The 23,415-nt window shown below is 44.5% G+C and overlaps 1 protein-coding gene and 1 non-coding gene across 7 annotated transcripts; one reads left to right on the top strand and one right to left on the bottom strand.

Moving 5' to 3' along the window:
- Positions 1-615: 615 nt before the first annotated feature.
- Positions 616-22,937, top strand: Znf780b (zinc finger protein 780B). Of its 6 annotated transcripts, none has more exon segments than NR_197306.1 (7): positions 616-707; positions 3,252-3,332; positions 4,817-4,869; positions 5,807-5,933; positions 7,944-8,025; positions 8,134-8,232; positions 16,581-22,937. NR_197306.1 is itself a non-coding variant. In NM_001432746.1 (7 exon segments), coding segments are annotated over 4 exon segments (399 nt in total). In that variant the 5' UTR covers positions 616-707; positions 3,252-3,332; positions 4,817-4,836; the 3' UTR covers positions 10,503-10,516; positions 16,581-22,937.
- LOC120100153 (U6 spliceosomal RNA) lies at positions 4,068-4,174 on the bottom strand. Its single transcript, XR_015656643.1, has one exon. It is a non-coding gene; the product is annotated as a U6 spliceosomal RNA (small nuclear RNA).
- Positions 22,938-23,415: the final 478 nt, after the last annotated feature.

The raw sequence follows: 23,415 nt of genomic DNA on the forward strand, positions 1-23,415 counted from the left end.
GTTAAGAATCGGTAGATTGGGCTATGGGAATAGACTTGCTAAAAGGCCTTTTGTGTAACAATCACAAAAGCCCTTCAGCGGAGCTGCTAGCCGTTTAGTTCCGTTCATCAGAATGGAACCCTCAGCTTCTGGGAAGACTAAATTCATTCTGCAGTGTCCCTTTCTTTAATCGTTCAGAAAAACCCAGAACACTGACAAAGTCCCTACCAGAGCACAGCGAGGTGGAATCCTGCAGTGGGTCTCCGGCAAAGCGAGATCATGTCAGTTACATCTCGACCTGATTTTACTTCCTAGTCTGCATTTAAAAACTAGGCTCCTCTGTTCGCTCCACAGGAGAGAAAATCGGTTACCCGCAGAACCCGTAAGTACACACAGAAGGGAGCCTGCACTTTAACGGGGTACCTCCGTGGGAAACCCCACAAAGCGCTGGGCGCAACTCCCAAGCTCCCAAATGGACTGGCCCAGGTTGCATGCTGGGATATCCCTGAACCACAATCCTTCTTGTAGCTTGCGCCGGGGGGGGGGGGGGGGGGGGGGGGGGGGGACGGACTATATTTCCCAGGTAGCACAGGGTCGGAAGTAAAACGTCAACTTCTGGTCTGCTGACGTAGGTACGGCAGACCGTCAGGTGGGAGTAAGAAGTCACTGGTTGGCGTAGGTCTCCACAGAGTAAGGCGGAGGACAGCTGGCGGGTGTGGGTGTGGACGGTGGGTGGAGTGAATGGATGTTGATGTGTGTGTGTGTGTGTGTGTGTGTGTGTGTGTGTGTGTGTGTGTGTGTGTGTGTGTGTGTGTGTGTGTGTGTGTGTGTCTGTCTGTCTGTCTGTCTGCCTATCTGTCCACACACTGTGAGCTCTCTGCATTATCTGTGTCTCTGTTCTTGTCGCTTTCTGCTCCTGCTTTCTCTCATGGCCACAGGGGCTGAAGCAGAGGATCAAGTTTCAGGAAGGAGAGGTCAGGTGTGGAGTCTGAAGGGACGCTTTCCCTGAGGTTCAGACTTGAGCTTGGGACCTTCAAGTGCCTCCGAGGGTCGCCTAGGAGGGCAGCTACTTGTTGAGCTCCCTGACTTTCTCAGACCTCTACCGAATCTGAGTGTCGTTGGAAGAGAAGGAAAGTTTTCACTGAGGATGCTCTCTGATACAGTCGGTGACCTCCTGCTTGCTCGGGCTCCCCCTGTAGTCTGTTATTCAAAAGGAGAGCTGGAGAATAAGGAAAATACTATTGCTACCCGTCAAAGACTCAAGAGTGAGTTTGCTCATTTCTGTTTGAGAACTGAGGTTTTAGTTTTAGAATACAGAATTGTTAGTAAATGAAGCAGGAACATGCAAATTACAACTCCACCATTGTGACCCTTACGTTGTCCCTTCCCTTTCCTCTTAGTACTCACAGTACCGTTTCAGTGACCCTTGACATCTTCTCTCTACAATCATTTCTCCTTCCCAAGATGTTATAGATAGGAAACTCCAGCAGTTAACGCTAGGGCTCACAGACTCCGGTTTTCTAAATCTATTCCTATTTTGATGGCGTCACTCGTCAGGATGGTCTTTGATCTTTACAGACCTTCCTTTCAAAGCGGGGGAAGAGTGGAGATGATAGCGGATCTGCTCACTCGTGAGGATTTTGGGAGTGGGAAAGTGGTAGCACTAAATTTGGCATCTTCGAGAGCTAGTAATTTTCAGTGTGTGTGTGTGTGTGTGTGTGTGTGTGTGTGTGTGTGTGTGTAGAGAGAGAGAGAGAGAGAGAGAGAGAGAGAGAGAGAGAGAGAGAGAGAGAGAGAGAAACGGGTCATACTGGCCAGAACCAGGTGAGCAATGCTGTGGACGTGTGGGTCTGTGGTATCCGGGTTGGAGTCTTGGTTCTGTCCCCTCTGTCTCTCTAGTTCTGTCATGAACCTTAGAATGCCTGTGGTGAAGCCTGTGAGTGCAGTGACACCGTACACTAAGGGCCTGGTGAGCTTTAGTTGTTGCTCTGTGAGGCCATTTTGGGTTCCTTCTCAGTGTTCTGCAGGACAAGGGTGTGTTAGAAATAATGTGATTTAAGAAAATGACTCTAGGCTTTATGGTATACACTTAATCTCCGTGCATAGAAAGCAGAAGCAGGAGGATTGCTATGGGTTCAAGGTTAGCTTGGTCCACATAGCCAGTTCCAGGCTAGCTGGGCCAGTGAGATCCTGTCTCAAAAACAAGGCAAAGGAAGAATGTGCTGATGTAAAGCAGAGTTTTACAGGAGAGTTTTTTGTATTGTGTAAAGCATGTGGACTCTTTATGTCCTTTGGAATGATTCACAGTTTTGTAGTCAGTGCACTTAATGTCTACCCTCTCAGTCTTTTCCAAACCATTCGTCACAGTCACCATGTTTCACAGTCTGTTTCTGGACCGTCCGTTGTATAGCTGAAATCCTGTAGCGCTTGATCATCATCATCCCAGCTCTCTCCCTTATGGATCTACGTCTCCATTCTCCACCCCAATGCTGCACACCCGGCCTCCGCCCCTCAAACCCCAGGAACCAGCATCTTACTGTTCCTGGGAGAAAACAGTCTCAGATTTTACATGAAGATCATGGGCATTTGTCGTTTTGTTTAAAGACTGTTTTCATTCACAATTATGTGTGTGGTCCATGAGCACAGGTGCCCTCAGAAACCAGAGATTTAGCATCCCCTGGAGCTGGAGTTGCAGGCGCTGTGAGCTCTCGGGAGACTGAGCTCTGTCCTCTGGAAAAGCCATAGAGCTCTCAGCCCCTGAGCCATCCCCCAGCCCCAGTGTTTGTCTTTCTGTTTACCTCGTTGCACTTGTTGTTCTCCATGTGCATCCATAGTGTAGTAAGTGCTTCACTGTGTGTGGACCTCATTCTCCATGTGCTTTGTCCGTTCGTCTGTTGGTGGGGTTGCAAGTCACAGCTGTGGGAATGATGCTGGAAGGATGGTGGCAGCAGTGTAGATGTCTCTTGCAGATGCTGATTTAATCCCCCCCCACTTTGTTTTGGTCTCTACTCAATAATGGGATCAATGGATCGAGTGCAGATCAGTAGATGAGTGCAAATTCTATTTATTCTATTTGTAGCTGTGTGAGTCTTCTGTATTATTTTTCACAGTGACCGTATGAATTTACAATCCTTTCAATAATGTGAGCAGGCCTCCATGTGCTCCACATTACATTTTATTTCTGACAATAGATAGTCATTTTAAAAAAATCTCTCTCTCTCTCTCTCTCTCTCTCTCTCTCTCTCTCTCTTTCTTTCTTTCTTTGTTTTCAGGGTTGTGCCTACAGGACCTGTGTGCACCCTGCCAGTACCTTGAGAGGCCTGAAGAGGGCGTCAAATCCCCTGAAGCTGGAGGTAGGAATGTTGGTGAGCCAGGATGAGTCCTGGGAATAGAACCCTGGTCTTCTGCAAGAGCATAAAGTAATGTAAAACCACTGGGCCATGTCTGCAACCCCTGATAATGGACACTCTGACAGGCATGGGGAGGCCTCTGGTTGTGATTTTTATCTCTCTCTCTGATGCTTAGTTTTCTTGTATCTTTGATAAGCCATACTGTGTGGACAAATGTCTATTTCTGGCTTACCTGTTCCTTAATTAGGACGTTTCCTTGTCACTGAATTGTCTGCACTCCTTGGAAAGCTGCTGTGTAGGAGTTTAGACGTTCCCTCCTTGTCAGATGCACGCTTAGCAATGGCCTCTCCCATCCCGTACTCGTTGCTGGCTTCCTTTGCTGTAAAGGTTTTGAGTTTGATGTAAATCCCCTTTGTCCGTTTTGCTCTTGTCAATTGTGTTTTTAGAGTAATATTCAGTATGTCCACTATCTTGGAGACTTCCTGTGTGTGTATGTATGTATATATATTTTTTTTCTATGAGTGTCAGTTTCAACGTTTAAATTTTTTTTTTCTGTTTTGAGTTGACTTTTGGATGTGACGTAACAGACACATTAGGATGTCATTCTCACGAATGTTAATACTCAGTTTGGCCAGCACCACTGACAGAGGCTGCTCTAGAACTCACATAGACCATGTTTGGCCTGGGACTTTGTACAAGTTTCCTGTCTCTGCCTCTGGAATTGTAGACTTTTTTTTGTTAAATATGGAAGGCTTCATGAATTTGTGTGCCATCCTTGCACAAGGGCCATGCTAATCTTCTCTGTATTGTTCCAATGTTAGTATATGTGCTGCTGAAGTGAGCACGAATTATAGACGTCTGTTACCACATCTAATAACACCTAGTTATCTTCATAAAGAATCATGGCTTAATAGACACAGTGTATGCTGGAATCATAGATGAGGGAAGGCACTCAGGAAAGTGTTGCATGGTGCACAGTCCATTTACTGAACGTGGGTACAGGATGCTGGCCCTGCCTGAGCATTGCAGCTGCAGCCCCTCCAGCCCTGCTGTGCTTCAGCCCTGAGTGTTCAAAGGAGGCGCCATTTGGATGCTGTAAGCCCCACCAGCCTTGATAGGTGGGGTTCCAGTAGGAAGATCTGCTCACAGGAGAAGGAGCGGCCCAGGGGCAGGGCTGGCTGGATCTCAGGGTGGAAGATGGGGTCCCTTCTGCTGGCATCTCCTGGAGGAAGTTCAGGGCAGACATGTGTATGCCCTGCACTCCCACACTGACCCTCTGTAATGCGTTGTCTGGGTTAGGAGAGAGTGGGCTTTGTGTAGACTCCTGTGTGCTGCTAATCTGTGTGTGGGAGGCTGTGAGCGGTGGGAGGGGAGAGAGTGAGTGGGGATGCTTGAGGAATAAATGTAGTTGTTGAGATCACAGTGACAGAAGTCAGCCTGGGAACATCAAGTCACAATCCAATGACAGGCTTTCTTTTTGTTCCCAGGGGACGAAGCCTGAAGAAGAATGGCCAGCTCCAGTTCTCACCACACGGTCTGTGTAAGTTGGTGTTTTTCTCCTTGACACAGGGGGACTTTCAGCTTAGATGACTCCTTCCCGTCTTTCCCTCTTGAAGCTTCCCAAGGATCTGGAGTCCCCCAGCCCAGTCTGCCCCTTTACAGTGAGGGTTGGCAGGTCTGAGCACTTCCTGTGGGTTCCTCTTCCCAGCTGGTACTGGGTTGTCTTTGAGTGCATTCCTCCAGGTGCTCTCTGCTTGGTCTGTGCTCAGGGAGGACTGTCCCTGCAGTGGAGGCGTCAGTCCCACAGGGAAACAGGGGCTTTGGGGGCCTCAGAGCTTTGAGGTGGTGGCCTCATTTGACTGCCCTGGGAAACCTGATTGACATCTGTGGTGTTGTCAGGCTGATGACCCAGTGCATGAGAGTGAGTGTCCCCTGTGTATGTGTGAGGAGGTGACCTGCTTGAGGAGGCTTCAGGAGAGAGTTCAGTGATCAGGTCATCCAGGCTGTGACAGGAGGTGCTTGCAGTCTCCAGAGTTAGGGAAGACCTGAGACACATTGTCACCTGGAAAGTATTTTTAAAAAGGTATAAACAGAAAAGGTTAAACCTAATATCCATATAATATGGACTCCTGTGTAGTCTGCTTATGGATCTTACATAATTACAGAAATCATTCTCATGACAGCAAATCTTTATATCATCTGATATCATAAACTCTAGGACCCACAGCATTCCTTACGTAATTCACCCTGACCCCAGGTGACATTTCTCTTCTGTGGGGTAACCTGAAGGATGTGGCTGGAGTGGGAGGCACATTATTGGATATGTGGGGAGGGCACAGTCGTGGTTTATGGGGAGCTCGTGCAGTCAGGGACCTTGAGCATTTCCTTATGGCTCCCTTCCCTCGCCTGAGTCCTTCCCTTCTGTCTTTCCATCCTGAAAGCTTCCCCATTTCACTCTACTGTGTTTGCTCTTTCAGGGGTCAGTGACATTTAGGGATGTGGCTGTTGACTTCTCTCAGGAGGAGTGGGCCTGCCTGGATGCTACTCAGAAGGTCTTATACAGGGACACAATGTTGGAGACCTACAGCCACCTCGTCTCAGTGGGTAAGGCCTGTGTCCCATGAATGGATGATGTGTCCTCTACACTGTGTGCTTTCCTCACTCTGAATTAAAAGTCATGGTCATCTTTTAATGTTTACTTGAAGTTGGGTTTGGTGTCCCATGCCTGTCATTCCTTCACTCAGAAGGCTGATGGAAGAAGATTGCTGTGAGATCCAGGTCAGTCAGATACATAGTGAGTTCCAGGCTAGCCTGGTCCACATGCTGAGTCCCTGTCTCAAACAAAACAAGCTATCTAAATGAAATGAGTAAGTAAATAAATCAATACACATAATTACAGGCTAGAGAGATAACATGGGTTTAAGAGAACTGATTGCTTTTGTAGAGGACCTGGGTTCAATTTCCACCACCATAAATGTCTTAAAACCATCTGTAACTCCACTTCCAGGACAAAAACTAATGTCCTCTTCTGGACTCCATGGGCATCATGCATGCATGTGGGGCTCATACATACATGCAGACAATTACATACGAAGAAAATAAAATCAATTTAAGTCAATAGAATTTTAAAAGAGGGAGCTGGTTTCCTCCTTCATACCAAAGAAAGAATGAGGTTTGTTGGATCATAAATAGGAGCTTCATGAAGCGCCTGCTTTCCCACCTCTTGTTGGTCCCCTCAGTGAGCTCTCAGTTCAGTGAGAGACCCTGTCTCAAATGCTAAAGGGGAGAGCAGTCAAGGAAGACCCCTGACATTGACCTGTGGCCTGTACCACAAGAGTGCATTTATACCTACACACGCTTGTGTGCATACTCTTGTGAACTAAACGTATGCTGTCCATGCATGAACATATACACAAACACGTGCATGCATACATAGCCAAACAGAAAACCAATAACCTTTATGATTTTCTTACCAATGGATCGATCAGGTTGGTTTAAAAAAGAACCGGACACATTCTGTTTCCCTCAGTGAACACTTTACCCGCTTTGTAGAGCAGGCTTTAGGCTGTGAATTTGACATTTGCATTGAGCACATCCGTAAGAATAGGGTGTGACTGTGAAAGAAGGCAGCATAAAAACCATATGATAACAGTCTTCATGGCTGGGGATGGAACTCAGGGTAGAACACTTCCCCGGGATGCTCAAGGCCCTAGCTCCACCCTCAGTGTTACTAAATAAATACATGGAAAGGTAAAAAAACAATGATTCTGTGTTAATATAAGTAAGATAGTCCTCGAATTATTTGAATATAGTATTTAAACTTAATATCAACTCTACCCAATAGATATCATAAGCTCCAGCTGAATTATTATTATTATTTTATTATTATTATTGTTATTTTATTATTTTTATTATTTGGGGTTCTCTGGTGCCAGGTCTCATGTACTGTAGCCTGGCTTTGGGCTTGCTATGACACTAAATGTGGCCTTGAACTTCTCATCTGCCTGCTTCCACTCCTCAAGGGTTGTGACTGTGTGCGCGCCGCCATGCCCGGTTTTAGATGGAAAATCGAGCATAGAATCCTACGGCCCTGCCTAAGTGAGCGGCATCAGTGGTGAGCCGCAGAGACGGGGTCTACACCACACAGTACAGCCTACGGTTCACGTTCTCACTGCTCCATTACACTTTCCTCTTAGTGACAAGTGCCTACTGTTATTTAAAGGAGATTAAACCCTTTTCTGAAACAGCTGGTTTCTTACCTAGGTTGCTTTTCCCTTCTTCTCTGAAGTCTCTCCTTAGTATTATTTGGCCTTTTTTGTTTTGTTTTAAATCTGTTTCTATAAGATAAGGTTCTTGTTATGCACCTCAAACTGGCCTGGTTCATTCCCACCATCTGGGTTTATAGCGCTGTGCCAAGCTGTATAGACCTTTATGATAATTAAGTCTGTATTTTTAAAAATCTGACCTGGGGTCATGGCTGAATACACTTTTTTGTTTGTTTGTTTTTGTTGTTGTTGTTGAGATACAGTTTCTCTGTGTAGTCCTGGCTGTTCTGAAACTCATTCTGTAAATCAGACGGGCCTCAAACTCACAGAGATCTGCCCAAAATTCTAGGATTAAAGTGGACTGCTACCTGGCTTTCAAGGCACACACTTTTAATCCCAGCACTTGGGAGGCACAGGCAAGGCAGATGAAGGTAAGTTCGGTCTACACATCACCTTCCAGAACATCCTAGGATAACTGAGAGACTCAGTCTCAAATCAAAAAGTTTGCACTATGATTCATTTCTTTCTCTTTTTTTAAGTGGGGAGTTGCATTTCCAAGCCACATCTGATCACCTTACTAGAGCAGGAGAAAGAGCCCTGGATGGCTGTGAAGGAAGAAACAGACAGGCCGAGCCCAGGTGAGTAAGAGGGAGGTGAGCCTGCAGCCCTGCCAGGCACAGCTTGTGGTCAGAGAGGCTGCACAGAGCTGACACTGGGTTTGACAAACTTCCTTCAGAGCCCCAGGGTCTGTGGGAAACAAGGCTGAGCCCTGGGAAGGAAGTCGGGGTCAGAGCAGAAGCTGTTGGAGGGGCTTCTGTCTCATGAATCCCTTAAGTTCTTATTTCTTCCCTCCTACTGGAGCAGGTGCTGTCTTTCTTTATAACCTTTAAAAGTATTTCATCATTGGTGGTGTGTGTGCACACATGTGTGCGGGCATCCAAAGAGGCCATAGAGAGACTCAGCTCCCCTGGGCTGGAGCTGAAGATGGCTGCTGGAACTCTCACCCAGGGCCTCAGGCAGAGCTTTCAGTGTTGTTGACCACTAAACCGATGCTAAGACAGTGTTAGCATCAGTGGAAGCTGTAACACAGGGAGGCACACCAGGTGTTTTAATTCTGCGTCTTCACAGAAGGCTCTCACTGGTGTCAGTGGCAAGTCATGATCAGGGTGTTCTTTCCTGGTCCTTTTACTCTACATTCCCCCATTTTTATTACTAATAAACAATCAGGGGTTGGGTAGGGCTGGTGTCATCATTAGACTACTTCTTGTTGAACAAGGGTGTTGAAGTCCTTGGCACTAGGGTGAGCTTCACAGTGAAGGTACAGTTGAGTACTGCAGGCCTCTGGCGTCATTGGTAGGAGCCAGTGAACCTTTAATAGCAACTGATTAAAAACCAGTTTATAAATGTTTTGCATCTGTTGTTGAAGACAAGAAGTTCGTGAGACAGTGTGTGATTAGTAGGATTAAGAAAAGGAGGAGGGATCTACTCCTCCAGAGAGCACTGGCTACTCTTCCACAGGTCCTGAGTTCAATTCCCAGCAACCACATGGTGGCTCACAACCATCTGTACTGGGATCCGATGCCCCCTTCTGGTGTGTCTGAAGACAGCTACAGTGTACTCATATACATAAAATAAATAAGCCTTTAAGAGAAAGGAAGGAAGGAAGAAAGGAAGGAAGAAGAAAGAAAGAAAGAAAGAAAGAAAGAAAGAAAGAAAGAAAGGAAGGAAGGAAGGAAGGGAAAGGAAAGGAGGGTTAAGAAGGGTAGTATCCGGGGTTGGGGATTTAGCTCAGTGGTAGAGCACTTGCCTAGGAAGCGCAAGGCCTTGGGTTCGGTCCCCAGCTCCGGAAAAAAAAAAAAAAGAAGGGTAGTATCCAGTCCCATATTGGACTGTCAGTAATCCACTTCTTGAAATGGCCAGAGGCATCAGACTCTTTCTTGTCTCGGGGGAGGGAGAGGGTGTTTTTTTTTTTTTTTTTTTTTTTTTTTTTTTTTTTTTGAGATTATCTGCAGTTGTCAGTGTAGAGGAAAAAATTAGAGTCATTGTATCTAGGGTCAATGGAATGAAGTAGTGTTTTCTAGAAGTTCTTAGACCTTGAGGAAATCATTGTAGAATGCAGTGATTATTTTCTGTGATTTCTAGACTTGTTTTTCTGAAGGATCTTTACCGCCTTCGCGTGAGTGTAGTCCTGGCAAACACGACCATCTTGTGTTATTGAGTGCTGCAAACAGCACATTAAAGACTGAAAGTGCGAGGGTGAGGTGCTCCTGAAACTGTTTTCAAAGCCTACTTTTAATGTTGCTTCTTAGTTGCTTTAACCTCCCTTGTAGCCCACTACCCACTAGAGGTAATGGAGAAGAAAGGTTATTAGGCTATGGGGGAAGTGGACCTGTTTAGAAGTGGTTCTCTGGAGCAAATTCCGTCTGCCTTGTCAGGAAATCAGCAGTTCAGTTCACAGGTCAGCAGTTCGATTCACTCGAAAACACATCACAGATACACCAGCAGTCCAGTTCAGTAGTGTCGGGATAGCAGCAGCAGTGGCATGACCTAACTGGGACAGCCAGGCCTCTGCTGAATCGGCTGGGACCAGGACCACCAGGGAAGCCAGAAGTTCTCTGCTGTCCCTCTCTCAATGAAGTGAAGATCAGTGAAGACTCGAGACCAAGAAGAGTTGCAAAGCTAATTGTACCAGCAGGCCCAGCCAAGACTCCATTACTGTTCTTCGAGTCCTATTTATACGCCCTCCAAACACCACGTGTCCTCCACAGGTCTTGTCCCACCGTGTGTCTTGCCTCATCATGGGAGTTTTGTCTCAGTAAAATTCCACGACATCACCCTGCCAAGAAGCTGTAGCACTCCACCAGAAGTATTTTGGTGCTTTTTCTCTCAATGGTGTCCCAACAAATGGAGCTCAACAGTCATGTAAGGCGGACCAGTACATGAGCCTCATTAGCGAGGAATCCTTCATCACGTATCCTTTCACATGCTTGCTTCAGCTAAACATTCTTCATGTGTCTGCCTTAGAGAAACATTCTTTCACCCATGCCTGCCTCAGGAAAACACCCCTTCATGTGTTTGCCCCAGCACAACACTGCCCAATATAACTGACTCTCTAAAGACACCAGAAGTTTCTACTTTGTGTTCCTTTAAGAAACACATAGGTCACATCTGGGTCTTGGTATGAGGAACTTGTTTTACCCTAAAAATAACATCTGGGACAGTCATTAAATATGCATGGCTGTCCGGGGCGCAATCTACCAAAGGCTGGACCTCCTTGCTGCCTGCAAAATCTGATTTTTGTCCTGGAATCACCCTCTTTTGATCTCGTGTATACCTGATTGATTGACATAGACACAACATTCTTCCCCGAGGGAGAGACAAAGACCACCTCTCTCTGCTGTTAATAAATCTCACCCTCAACATCTTTATAACATCATGGTAGCCAGTGAGTCTGTTTGGCCCTTGAGGATAAGGATGGTCTGAGCCACCCGTTGGAGATCCCAGATGAACTGAGAGGAAACGATGGTAAATTGCCAGGAAGCGGTCAGTCCTCCCACTCCAATGGAAGTGATGCCAGCGCATATGCCCAGGAATGCTAGGATGGTGAAAGCATGTGACTGGAAACAATCGTCTGCCATGCATTGCCACAATGATGGGCATCAGCAAGGCTTCTTCACCAGATACCACCCCTACCACCAGACCACCCAGCCAGTAGGCAGTGGTCTACTTGAAGGCCGCAGATAATCAAGGCATCGTGAATGTTTGACGTGGGGTCTAGATGGTGGTACTAAGGTTTTAGGTATTACTATAGTCTGTGGGAATCTATGTAGTCTGTGGGAATCCATAAAGCATGTCCCTGAGGAGTCTGTGGTACTGAAGACGGAGATGTGGGAGAGATACGGGGTGTAGTGATACTTGGCTTAGGGTAGTTTAATGAGTGGCAAGGTACAATGGGCAAAGCTACAAATGGTGTTTGTGAGCGTGACCCAGGAGGGATACACAACCAACATTCTCCAAAGCAGTCAGGCGAGTGGCGGTCAGGCGAACATTATTTAGTAGCTCATATGCAGAGGTTAGGGTGTGAAACAAGGGACAGCGTGACAGGAAGGTGGGATCAGTATCCTCTGAAAGGGATGTAGGGATCTTTGAGGGGCTTTGGACCACTTCTACTTTGTCTATGCTTAGGGGTTGAGAGGGTGGCATATTTACCTTCTGCATTTTGATTGCCTGATAGGCAGCTGTGATAAACACTATAGTAAAGTCCTTAGTTAGAACTTAAAAGATTCCCCACTCTGCGTAAATGTAGAATGTCTTCCTGTGTATACATTATATCTCTTACAGGACCAATAAAGGCAGCTTCCATAGTGTCTGGCTAATATGGACAGTAATCTCTAGTTTGATCATAGAGCATAGAGCGGGGACAGGTGTTTTAGAAATTGATTTAGGTGTCATAGGGATAAGTATCTCTTTGGCAACCTGCTGGTAAGCAATCTCCAGGTCCCACCATGTGAGTGGGCTGGTTGAACATTTGAGTATCGGTTTTCTGAACCTCAAGTCACCAACAGGTGTGAGCAAGAGGGAGTAGAAGGAGAAGAGGTCTCTCGTAACCTAACAGGGTCAGGCTTTGGTCTTGGCAGGTGTATGAGACTGCTGCTGAGATGGGAGGCAGGCTGGCCCACCTTGGTGTCTTCTGAAACCTAAAAGAGATGGTCCAGTTGGGGTGGAACTCTTAAAAGGGGGATTACCTTGAGATGATGGTTTAAAGAGCTTGAGATGAGAAATATGAGTACCATGAGGGAAGCCATTGAGTGTAGTGGCAGTTGGACTACTAAGGATGGCCCTAAAGGGGCCTATCCGTTTCAGAGAAAAAAGGAGATTGTGTCTGGGAGGGTAGGGAGGACTAGCCAAGTCCCCAATGTTGATGGAAGAGGAGAGTGGTTCTGTGGCTCTCCCTGCCCTCAGATCATTGGTGATAGGATGATGAATGGGGCGGACAGGGGTGCTGTGAAAGCCTGTGAGTACATATAGTGAAATGACCACACCAGGACGAGGTGCAAGGAGGCAGATCAACCTTACTTGGGGTGATTCAAGGCTTACATAATTTGGGGAGTAGGGGGTAGAAATGTCCAGGATGGGTAAAGGTCATTGGCTGAAGACTTAGGGCACTGGAATGCCTGATTAGCATGGGGAAGCATTTCAGGAATCTCAGGTGCTGGCTGAATGGATTCTCATCAGGAGGAAGGAAATTGATCTGTAATCTGAGGCTATGTGACTTTCCTCTGGTAGGGCATTTTGTGAGGGTTGAATTCCCCCAGACAAGGTCAGAGAAGGGAAAGCCCCTCGAATGAAGGGAGTCTTCCATTGTGTGCCAAGCCTCAGAAGGCTATCTGGTCCTGGGTGGACTTAATTAGCAGAGTTTTCTCTCAGGGTTCAGGATAAGGCTGAGGCCAATGGTGGTGGATGTGTTCCAAAGGAGAGAGGGAAGGTAGCATGAGAAGGGTGTAAGAACTTCATCAGGGAGAGGCGAGGGCTGAGCCATGAGTCCAGGAGGCAGAATTGGCCATCCATACATGAGCTCAAAAGGAGAGATGAAGAGAGGTTTCACCACGAGGGCTTTTAATTAAAGGAAAGCCAACAGCAGGAGTTTTATTTAATCAACAAGAAGCTCTTGGGAGAGTTTGAGAAGAGTGTTTTTGAGAAAGTTGATTTGTTGTTTTAAAAACAAATCCCAAACGTTTGATTTTACCAATGAAGACTCAAGAGCCGGATGCTAGGGTAAAAGCCTGCTAGCTCAAGAGAGGCAGAGAAGGGCTGGAGAGATGGCTCAGTGGTTAAGAGCACCGACTGCTCTTCCAAAGGTCCTGAGTTCAAATCCCAGCAACCACATGGTGGCTTGCAACCATCTGTAATGAGATCTGATGCCCTTTTCTGGTGTGTCTGAAGATAGCTACAATGTATATAATAAATAAAGATGTTTAAAAAAAAAAAAAAAAGAGAGGCAGAGAAAACACCCAGCTGACCCGTCTGCTCCACAGACGTCCCAGAAAGAAAGCTTTCTCCTTCTCCTCGCTGTCTGAAATACCCTTCAACTCAAAGACCCTCCTTTCTGTTTACTTGTTCACTCCCCGATGGCTGGTTGCTTGACTCTTGACCTGTCACTGACTTTATTTAATCCCGTTTACAGAAATATCTTTGGATTAGAGGTGTGTGCTAGGGCGGAGCCACACCACAGCAACCAGTTTACAATAAACAGAAAGCTCTCCGATAAAAGTGTGTGCTAGGGCACAAGCTTGGAGTTAACAGTGTGATCAAACATCCTGCACCAGCATCTGTTCATTTGACCTGATCTGAAGACTGGGGACGGCAAGGGGTAGAGAAACACCACGGGGTGTTCAGGGCTTTGACTAAAGTTTGAGAAATGTAAGAGGTAAATTCACAGCCATTGTCTGATTGAAGGGAGGTTGTAACTTTGAAATGGGATGATCTCCCTAAAAAGGAGATCAGAAACTGTGATCTTTTATAAATGGTGGGGAAAGCCCCTGCCCAGTCTGAGAATGTGTGTACTGGGACCAAAAGGGTATCTGAAATGTCTAACCGTAGACAGGTGGGTGAAGCTGACCCAGGGAGGGATCCCCTGGCTTGGTGAAAACGGAAAAGAGTCTCTGATGCCTGGAGGTAGGATTAGGAGTTTGGCAAAACTATAAGCAGTGATAGTTTTCTGTTTGTTGGTTTTTCAAGAGAGCATTTCTCCATGTAGCCCTGGCTGTCTGGAACTCTCTCTCTCCCCATAGACCAGGCTAGCCTAGAGCTCACGGAGAGCCACCTGCCTCTGCCTCCTGAATGCTGGGAGTAAAGTCATGTGCTTCGACCTCCCAGCAGTCATTGTAAAGGATAGTGCCCCGGAGGAAGGCTGTAAACAAGTTTTAATAAAGTAAGACAAAGACTGGCTATTAGGGTGAAAGGTCTAGTACTGTCGTGATTCAGGAGCGGACTCACAAACCACACAAACACTTATCTCAGTCGAGCAGGGATAGTTTATTGAGCATATACCCCAGGACCAATAGATCAAGGTCATCGACCAGACTCGGGAGCTGGCTGTCACCCTTAGCTAAAATCCTATAGATCTTTTAAGCCTGTGATCTACAAACATCTGGGCCAAGTTATTCCACCAATCAGGATTTAGGGATAGGGGATTTCCTTAGGAACATGTCCTTGGTCACTTATCCTCCTTCCATTGAGGTACTCAACTGTGGCAGGGGACTTGTCTAATATTCATGTCTTAACTTGCCGACCAGAATGCCAGTTACCCACATAACGTCAGTTCCCAGGGAGGTCTTAGGAACTTAAACTTTATTTAACCCTTATTCAAAATGGAAGTCTTATTTCAAATAGCTTCTTATATTGGTGAAGGCGTCTCCTTTACGTTGGGGTCCATCCCAGGGGCAGCTTATAATAGCAAAACCCATAAAAGCTCCTATTATATCTATAAGAAATGCTGCCAGTGGTTGGTTTGGGTCCAAGCTCACTGTGGGTAACTATACAAAGCAGGTCTACTGACTTCCATTGTGATTGGTTTCCAAGGGTACAGAAGATAACAGAGTATGTAACCAGCTTGGGCACGATAAAGTTTCCTAGTCACAGCCCATGAGAAAACTTCCTTATAACATTAGTAACAGCACAGAGTGGCAGACTGGACAGGTAACAGTTACCTCCTAGGCCTTAACAGTCCAGATGGGATGAACTTGGTTGAGTATCTGGGGATGATGATGTGGGTTGTAAAATGAGAGTGACTTGCAGACGTGAGAGAGACCCAGGCTTCTGAGAGCCACAGCTCTAGCCACCTCATCAGCTTGGTTGTTTCCGTGGGAGGTAATGGAAATGTTTGCCTAGTGTGGTCGGCAGTGGACAGTTCCCGCGGCTGTGGGAAGACGGGAGGCTTCCAGCAGGACCATAACGCGGTCTGAATCGGCTATGGACCCTCCTTTTGTGGCTCGTAGCTTGTGCCTTCCGATTTAGCTGCATGTGACAAGAAAATGGGAAAACCACATTTGGAGTCCGCTAAAGGTTTAGGCATGGTCCCTTTGCCAGTTAAACGGTTCAGGCAAGAACTGTTAATTGGGCCTGTTGGCTTCTGGTTTGGTGTGCGTCAACCGCTAGGGTGTCTGAGAGAGTTGTGCATTCTGCTGTATGTCTGCCTTCAAGGAGCTTCCATCCGTATACCATAAGCTAAGGTAAAAACTCTCATATTCTCAATGCAAGAATGAGATGGGGAGTACTCCAAGACTGGTCATGGGAGGAGACTTGAAGTGTTAAGAGGTGGGCATGGCTGAAAGGTAACTGTCGCGTCCTCCACCAAAGCTATCTCAAAAGAGAGAACGCTAAGGGAGTGGCGTTTGGAGACCTTTGCATGTTAAAAGGTGGGACAGGTGGCGAGGAGAGAAAGCATTAATGGGTGACATCAAGGTTAACATCGTCGATTCACACAGAAGTTCAGCTGCAGCCAAAGCGCTCATACAAGGTGTCCATCCTTGGATAGTATGGTCCAGATTTTTCAGTAAATATGCAGTGGGCACATAGGAGGGTCCCAGTTAAATGACCCAGGACCATGAGGGCATACCCCTCCTTTTCAGTGGCATAGAGATCAGTTCATTTTCAAGCAGACAATAGCACAGTGCCACCAGGTTAGAGCTACCCGTCACATCCCACAGATTGAAAACCTTCACCAAACAGTATGTATTTCTAGTAGGCTACAAAGAGGCACATAAAATTATTTCACTATAATGTGTTATAATCTCGTTAGGCAGACATGTTGTCCCATTTCCAACCTGTTCTACTGTTAACCGTATTGTCTTACATACACTTTTCCTTACCGCTGCTCTCTTTGCTCTGTCCTCAGAAAGTACGTTAGAGTCTGGCTGTTCATTAAATGGAATATGTAAGCATCTTACAAGAAAATAAAATACTCTTGCTTTTCCTTTTCTTTCAGGTGTGAAGACATGTTTTAAAGCTGAAAATGTTTCTGATATAAACGTAAACAAACAGAGCATAAAGCACTTAAGTAAAACTTTTGACCTCAAAGAGTCTACTTTTAGTGATGGCCCCAACTACAGGACACTCAGTGGACTACAGGGTTGTCAAGGAGATGCTGATCAAAAGAGTAATAACAAGGACGGAACGCCCCCTTACACCTGCCAGGCTCTTGCTCACAATGTAGAAAGAGCCTATGAATGTAAGGAGTGTGGGAAGGCCTTCAGACTTCCCCAACAGCTTACAAGACATCAGAAGTCTCACAGTGGTGAGAAACCTTTCAAGTGCAATGAGTGTGGAAAGGCGTTTCATCTTCCTGGCCTGCTCAAGTACCATAAAACCATCCATACAGGTGAAAAACCTTTTGAATGTGAAGAATGTGGGAAGTTCTTCAATTGTGTCTCCCACCTCATTGAACACAGGACCATTCATGCTGGTGTGAAACCCTATGAGTGTAATGACTGTGGGAAAGCCTTTAAACGTCGCTCATACCTTATGCAGCATCAGAAAATTCATTCTGGTGACAAACCCTTTCAGTGTAAGGAGTGTGGGAAGGCCTTCACCGTTCTGCCACAGCTCACTCAACACCAGAACACTCATACTTCAGAGAAATTTGAATGTAAGCAGTGTGGGAAGATATTTAGTGGTGGTTTTTACCTTGTACGACACCAGAGCATTCACACTGGTGAGAAGCCCTTCGAATGTAATGTATGTGGGAAGGCCTTTAGGCTTCAAGTATACCTTAATGAGCATCAGAAAACTCACACCGATGAGAAGCCCTTCAAGTGTAAGCTCTGTGAGTCGGCCTTCAGACGTAAGTACCAGCTCAGTGAACATCAGAAAATTCATACCAATGTGAAACCCTATCAGTGCAAGGATTGTGGGAAATTCTTTCGCCGGCGTTCGAATTTTACTGAGCATCAGAGTATTCACACCGGAAAGAAACCCTTCGAGTGTAAGCAGTGTGGGAAGGTCTTTAGGCTTAATATACATCTCATTCGTCATCAGAGTTTTCATAGTGGTAAGAGACCTTTTGAATGCAATGAATGTGGAAAGGGTTTTCATTTTTCCAGCCAGCTTAATTACCATAAAACCATTCATACAGGTCAGACACCTTTTGAATGTGAAAAATGTGGGAAGTCCTTCAAGCGCGTCTGCAGCCTTTTGGAGCATAGGGTTATTCATGCTGCTGTGAAACCGTATGAGTGTAGTGAGTGTGGGAAAACTTTTAATCGTCGCTCAAACCTCGTGCAACATCAGAAAATTCATTCTGGTGAGAGACCCTTTGAGTGTAAGGAGTGTGGGAAGGGCTTCACTGTGCTGGCTCAGCTCACACGACACCAGACAATTCATACTGGAGAGAAATCATTTGAATGTGAGCAGTGTGGGTCAGCCTTCAGACTCCAGTACCAACTTACTCAACATCAGAGAATTCATAATGATGTGAAACCATTTGAATGCAAGGAATGTGGAAAGGGCTTTGTTCGTGGTACAGCTCTTAGAATCCATGAAAGAATCCATACTGGTGAGAGGCCCTTTCAGTGTAAGGAATGTGGAGAAGGTTTTCAATATCATTATCAATTTCTTGGACATTCTAGAACTCATACTGGCAAGAAGCCTTATGAATGTAATGAATGTGGGAAGTACTTTGCTCGTGATGGAGACCTTAAAGTACATCAAAGAATTCACACTGGTAAGAAACCATAGACTAGTGTTAAGAATGTGGGGAGGCCTTTAATTGAAAATCAAGCTTGGTTTGACACGCTAAAATTCATATTAATAAGAAGCCTTATGATGTAAGGTATCTGGAAAGACCTTCAGTAATTCTAAGCTAGCTGTATGTAAAAGAATTCATACTGATAAGAAAATGTTAATGTCACTGGTGGTGGAGAGAGAACCACCACACCACAGTTTAAAGCCAAATTTGAAGTAAGCTTTAAGTAAATACTAGCCAGGTTATGGACTCTCTGGCCAGGTCCAGCTTTGGGTTTCCAGAAATAACCATGAATCCTCTGTTGCAGGGGCTTAGAAAGGCAATCCCACAATGCCACGTATTTCCCACCAGGTACAAGCAAGGCCAAGCATATAATCTGACTTATTTCCTGCCTATGTACCTCCTGCCTGCATGTCAAATCAGCAGCCAGGGTGCATCCTGATATATTTCCTTCTCATGTACTTCCTCTCCAACTTGTGATCAAGCACATCTGGTGTATTTGGGGCAAACAAATTTACTAAGGAGAATGAAACCATGTGACTGGTTATTGCCCATAAACAATAGCCTCCAGCATTTCAGGAAGTATTTGATCTTGGGCAAGGGGCTTACAGGTTAACAGCATTTTGTTTCATGTGTCTTTGAGGCACAGTAATTAAAACTTGAAATGTAACTTTGGCTCTCAGAAAACCCTGTGAAGGTAAGAAATGTGGAAAAATATGTAGATTTAGTTTAGTCTTTACTACACATTGGAGAATTCATACTGGTATGAAACCCTTATCACTGTAAATAATGTGGAAAGACCTTTAATTAGACCTCAGGTCTTCTTCATAATAAAATAATCCATGCTGGTGTCAAACACTATGACTGCAATGGAATGTGGCAACATTTATAGAATTAGCTCAGTTCTCAAAGCTCATCAGAAAGTGTATATATATATATATATATATATATATATATATTTGAAAAAAAAATATATATATATTTGAAACCCCATGTATTTAAAGACTGTGGAAAAGCCTTTATTGTAAATAGTCAGCTTACACAAGATCAGAAAATCCATGCTCATCAGAAGTCCTATGCATGTAAGAAATGTGGACAAACCTTTGGAAATTTTACTGATCATCAGAGAACTCATAAGTCAAGATTGTGACTTAAAAGAATGTAAGAAGGACTTTAATTTGCCCTAGATTTCGGTCAACATCTGAATATTTATATATTCTTGATGCCAAGAAACCATTTGAGAATTGAGAGTGCAGGGAGTCTATTGTTCAGAGAAGATACTCCATCAACAGTGTTCTTAATTTACTCTTATCGTGTTAGTTCTACAAACTTAACCAAACGCTACTCAGTCAATTTAGAAAGAGCAGTTATTAGAACTAGAACTATCTGTGGTATCTTCTTTGTCACCATTAACATCCCAGTGTTCCTGAGATGGTAGACTGGATGTTTATTTCTGCATAGTTTGTTAATGGTAAGCACAGAACTAGCCAAACTTATGGAAACAGGGTTGTGATAGATTAAAATCCTTGAGACTATTTGGGTCATGTTCTGTAAAGTAGCGTTACAGTATTCTTGCTTTCATTGGCATTATGCAACTGATATGAAAGGCAAGTGGTATTGCAGATAGTTTTTTAAAAAGCCTCATGCAGTCCTCCAATATTAAATTCCGAATACTTCCTTATGGATAAAATCTAATGGATGAAAACATACATGAATACATCTTCATTCCTAATCCATTCCTTAAGCTTTTGTGCAGAGATTTCAAAAACACACCTGTTGGCGAATAAGTACTCTTTAAAGGAGCTAAACAAATGTAACTTTCAAAAGGTAAAGTCCTGTAATTTATGCTTTCTGCCAAAACATTAAGATAAAATACATCTGTGACAGGGCTAGACAGTACGGTCTCTTCCATCTCATATGTTTGTGGAAAACTCTGGTCTATGAACCAGAAGTCAAGATGCCCTTGCTAATTTATCTTGGCTTTTGTCAAACTGCCTGCATGTGCAAACCTCTCCTTTCAGTTAGCCTCTTGTCTTGGCTTCTGTCAAACAGCCTGCTTATGTAAAAGCTTCCCTGCGGCTGTTGAGCAAAATAACAGAATGTAGGGGTTTTTTGTTTGTTTGTTTGTTTGTTTTTGCTTTTAATAGCCCCTTACTCTAAATACTTGGGAGCTATACTTAGATTGCAAATACCTGAGTATAGTCCCAGACAACTGGAATAAAGTCTTTCAGTTGGTTAAAACTGTGTCTGAGTGATCTTCTCTGGTAGACTCACAATGAAACATTAACAAAAATAGCCAAAATTGAAACTACCTATAAAAATACATGTGAGAAATTTTTCTTACATAGTTGGAAGAATCAAAAGTATACATATGTGTCCTCACCTGGACTCAAAATTGATAACAATTTACTAGGTTGATATATATATGATATCATATATATATATATATGAGATGGCTCAGCAGTTAATAATACTGTCTATTTTCCCAGAAGACAAGGAGATAAGGAAATAATCCAGAATTTTACAACTTTCAGAAATATTTCATTGGCTTCCAAACTGTCATTTTTACAAATGTATATATTCTTCAGGTGGGGTGGTGCATGCCTTTAATTCCAGCACTTTGGAGATAGAGGAAGGCAGCTCTTTGAGTTTAAGGCCAGCCTGGTTTATAGAGTGAGTTCCAGGACAGCCAGGGCTACATGGAGAAGCCATCTCTATAAGCAAAGCAAAAACTAAAACAAATGTATATATCTTAAGGAGAAGCCAGTGTGGATATAGATTTGGCCATTTCTATTCAAACCACAAGTGTCTTGCCTACATGTGCGCTTTCTTTGTGCCTGGTGCCTGAGGGGTCTAGAAGAGGGTACCAGATATCCCTGGCTGTAGTCCAGCTAGTCCAACAATGGCTAGTTGTGGATGGAAAGTTAAGAATCTAGTACTTGCTCAGTCCCATAAGGCTGGATGTCTCAGCTGGTCTTCAGTATACGCTGGAATGTCAAAGACATAGTGTCCGATGCTGGTTTAACACGGATGTGGCAGCAAGGTGAAGGCAAGCAGGCAAAGAGCAGAAGCTTCCTTTTTCTCTGTCCTTGTATAGATTTCCAGCAGAAGCTATGACCCAGATTAAAGGTGTGCCTTCTACCTCAAGATCTGGGATAAAAGTGTGTGTCTTTCCCCTTCGATATCCTAATTAAAGCTGTGAGTCTTTCAGCCTCAAGATCCAGATCAAATGTGTTTGTCTTCCAACCTCAAAGATTTGGACTAGAAGTACATTCACTTAGATCAAAATCAAGCAGAAAATCTCTCACAAGTGTGCCCTTGATTTCTGTGTTGTAGTTCATTACTGATATAGTCAAGTTGACAACCATGAATCACACCACTGAAAATAAGTTAACTGGAAGGAAGATGCCTATCACCTTGTAAGATACTGTATGGTCATGCTTCTGTCTCATAGAAGCACAGGTGAACATGTGTGCATGTTTCAGGATGCTGAGTGGTGAAGTGTGTGCAACGTTGAAAGAGATGGATGTGTGTTTCTTCAATGTCAGTAACTGAATAAACAATAAATTTACAACCGTTGTCTTTCTGCATATATAATTTGTCATGTAATCCCAACTTTGCTTGATAGCTGGTTGGTGACAATTACAAGTTCTTTGATTCTAGTCTTTGTTTCTGTTTTTTTCTGTTTTTGTTTTTGTTTTTATTTTTCAAGACAGGGTTTCTCTGTGTAATGGCCCTGGCTGTCTGGCTATCCTGGACTGGCTTTGTAGAGAAGGCAGGCCTTCAACTCACAGAAATCCTCCTGCCTTTGTCTTCCAAATGATGGGATTAAAGGCATGCACTGCCACCATGACTGTTTTATTCCAATCTCCGTTACCAATGTGAAGACTTCCATTACATATTAACATATCACACAGTAATATACAAATATGGCTAAGAAAGGGTTAAAGAGGTTTCAATTCAAAGAGGCTATACTGAAGTACATACACAGCTGATAGAGGCCAAAAGAGAGCCTGGAGAGACCAGAAATTTGCTAGAAACTACAGGTGCTACAGTGAAAGAGAGAGAAGTCCTCCTGGGTCTGTAGGCAGCAGCTTCTGCCCTAGAGATCGGCTCCGAGATTCTCAGGGGCAGTGCTGTGTTCTGATCTTTTCCTACAGTGAATGCTATTGTTGCTATGGTGGTGCTGGCTGTAATAGCAGGCATGAGGTAGATGACCTGAAGAAGAGTTTTACAGATGAGGACAGATAATGATTTCTGATTCTTGCACAAAACTGCTCTGGACCTTCTGTGAAAATCTATTTGCTATCTTTTGGAGTCAAGTGACCCAGTGATGGTTTAGTCCTTCTGAAAAATGAAACCGGATCCACTCTCACCAATTTTCATGAATTGACTTGGCACTTTCTCTGGTAGGGGAAATCCCATTTGTATCTTAAGACCTGTGTTCCTCTTGTTGGGGATGGAAACGCTTGGCTCCACCGAGTCCCCCAGAAACCCCTAAAACTTGTTTTCTCAGCCCCCGGCTTGTGGATCAGAGGCTTGTTTCATCACTTGACTCTTTGGGGGTGAGTCTTACGGTTGCTGTTTAATAATAAAACGGTTACCTATCTTAAGACACTCAGAAAGTCATTTTACTACTGCAGCTGACCTGCCCGAGTTCCTTTGAGGCCAGAAACTGCAGTCTGTCTCTGCGTTTAGCACCTCATAGTGACTCATCAGGGGGTTAAGTAAAATAGCCTTTGCTCTATCTCTGCAGGAACTGAGTGGCTCTAACTTCCATCCTGCAAGTTGAAGTTGCAGGAAGGAAAAGGGACATGTTGAAAGTGATTTTAGCCTTTATTTCTAAGTTCTTTAGTTCTCCAAAACAGTTTCTTTTTTTTTTTTTAAAGATTTATTTATTTACTATATATAAGTACACTGTAGCTGTCTTCAGACACACCAGAAGAGGGCATCGGATCTCTTTACAGATGGTTGTGAGCCACCATGTGGTTGCTGGGATTTGAACTCAGGACCTCTGGAAGAGCAGTCAATGCTCTTAACCTTTGAGCCATCTCTCCAGCCCCTCAAAGGATTTTTTTTT

The sequence above is a fragment of the Rattus norvegicus genome, chromosome 1 (assembly GCF_021556685.1).
Source record: "Rattus norvegicus strain SHRSP/BbbUtx chromosome 1, alternate assembly SHRSP_T2T, whole genome shotgun sequence".
Taxonomy (NCBI): domain Eukaryota; kingdom Metazoa; phylum Chordata; class Mammalia; order Rodentia; family Muridae; genus Rattus; species Rattus norvegicus.

Coding starts and splice junctions, on each gene's coding strand:
- Znf780b (XM_087656524.1), top strand. CDS start 4,837: ATGGCCAGCTCCAGTTCTCACCACACGGTCTGT. Junction 5,934..8,133: donor CAGCCACCTCGTCTCAGTGG/GTAAGGCCTGTG, acceptor TCTTTTTTTAAG/TGGGGAGTTGCATTTCCAAG. Junction 8,233..16,580: donor AACAGACAGGCCGAGCCCAG/GTGAGTAAGAGG, acceptor CTTTTCTTTCAG/GTGTGAAGACATGTTTTAAA.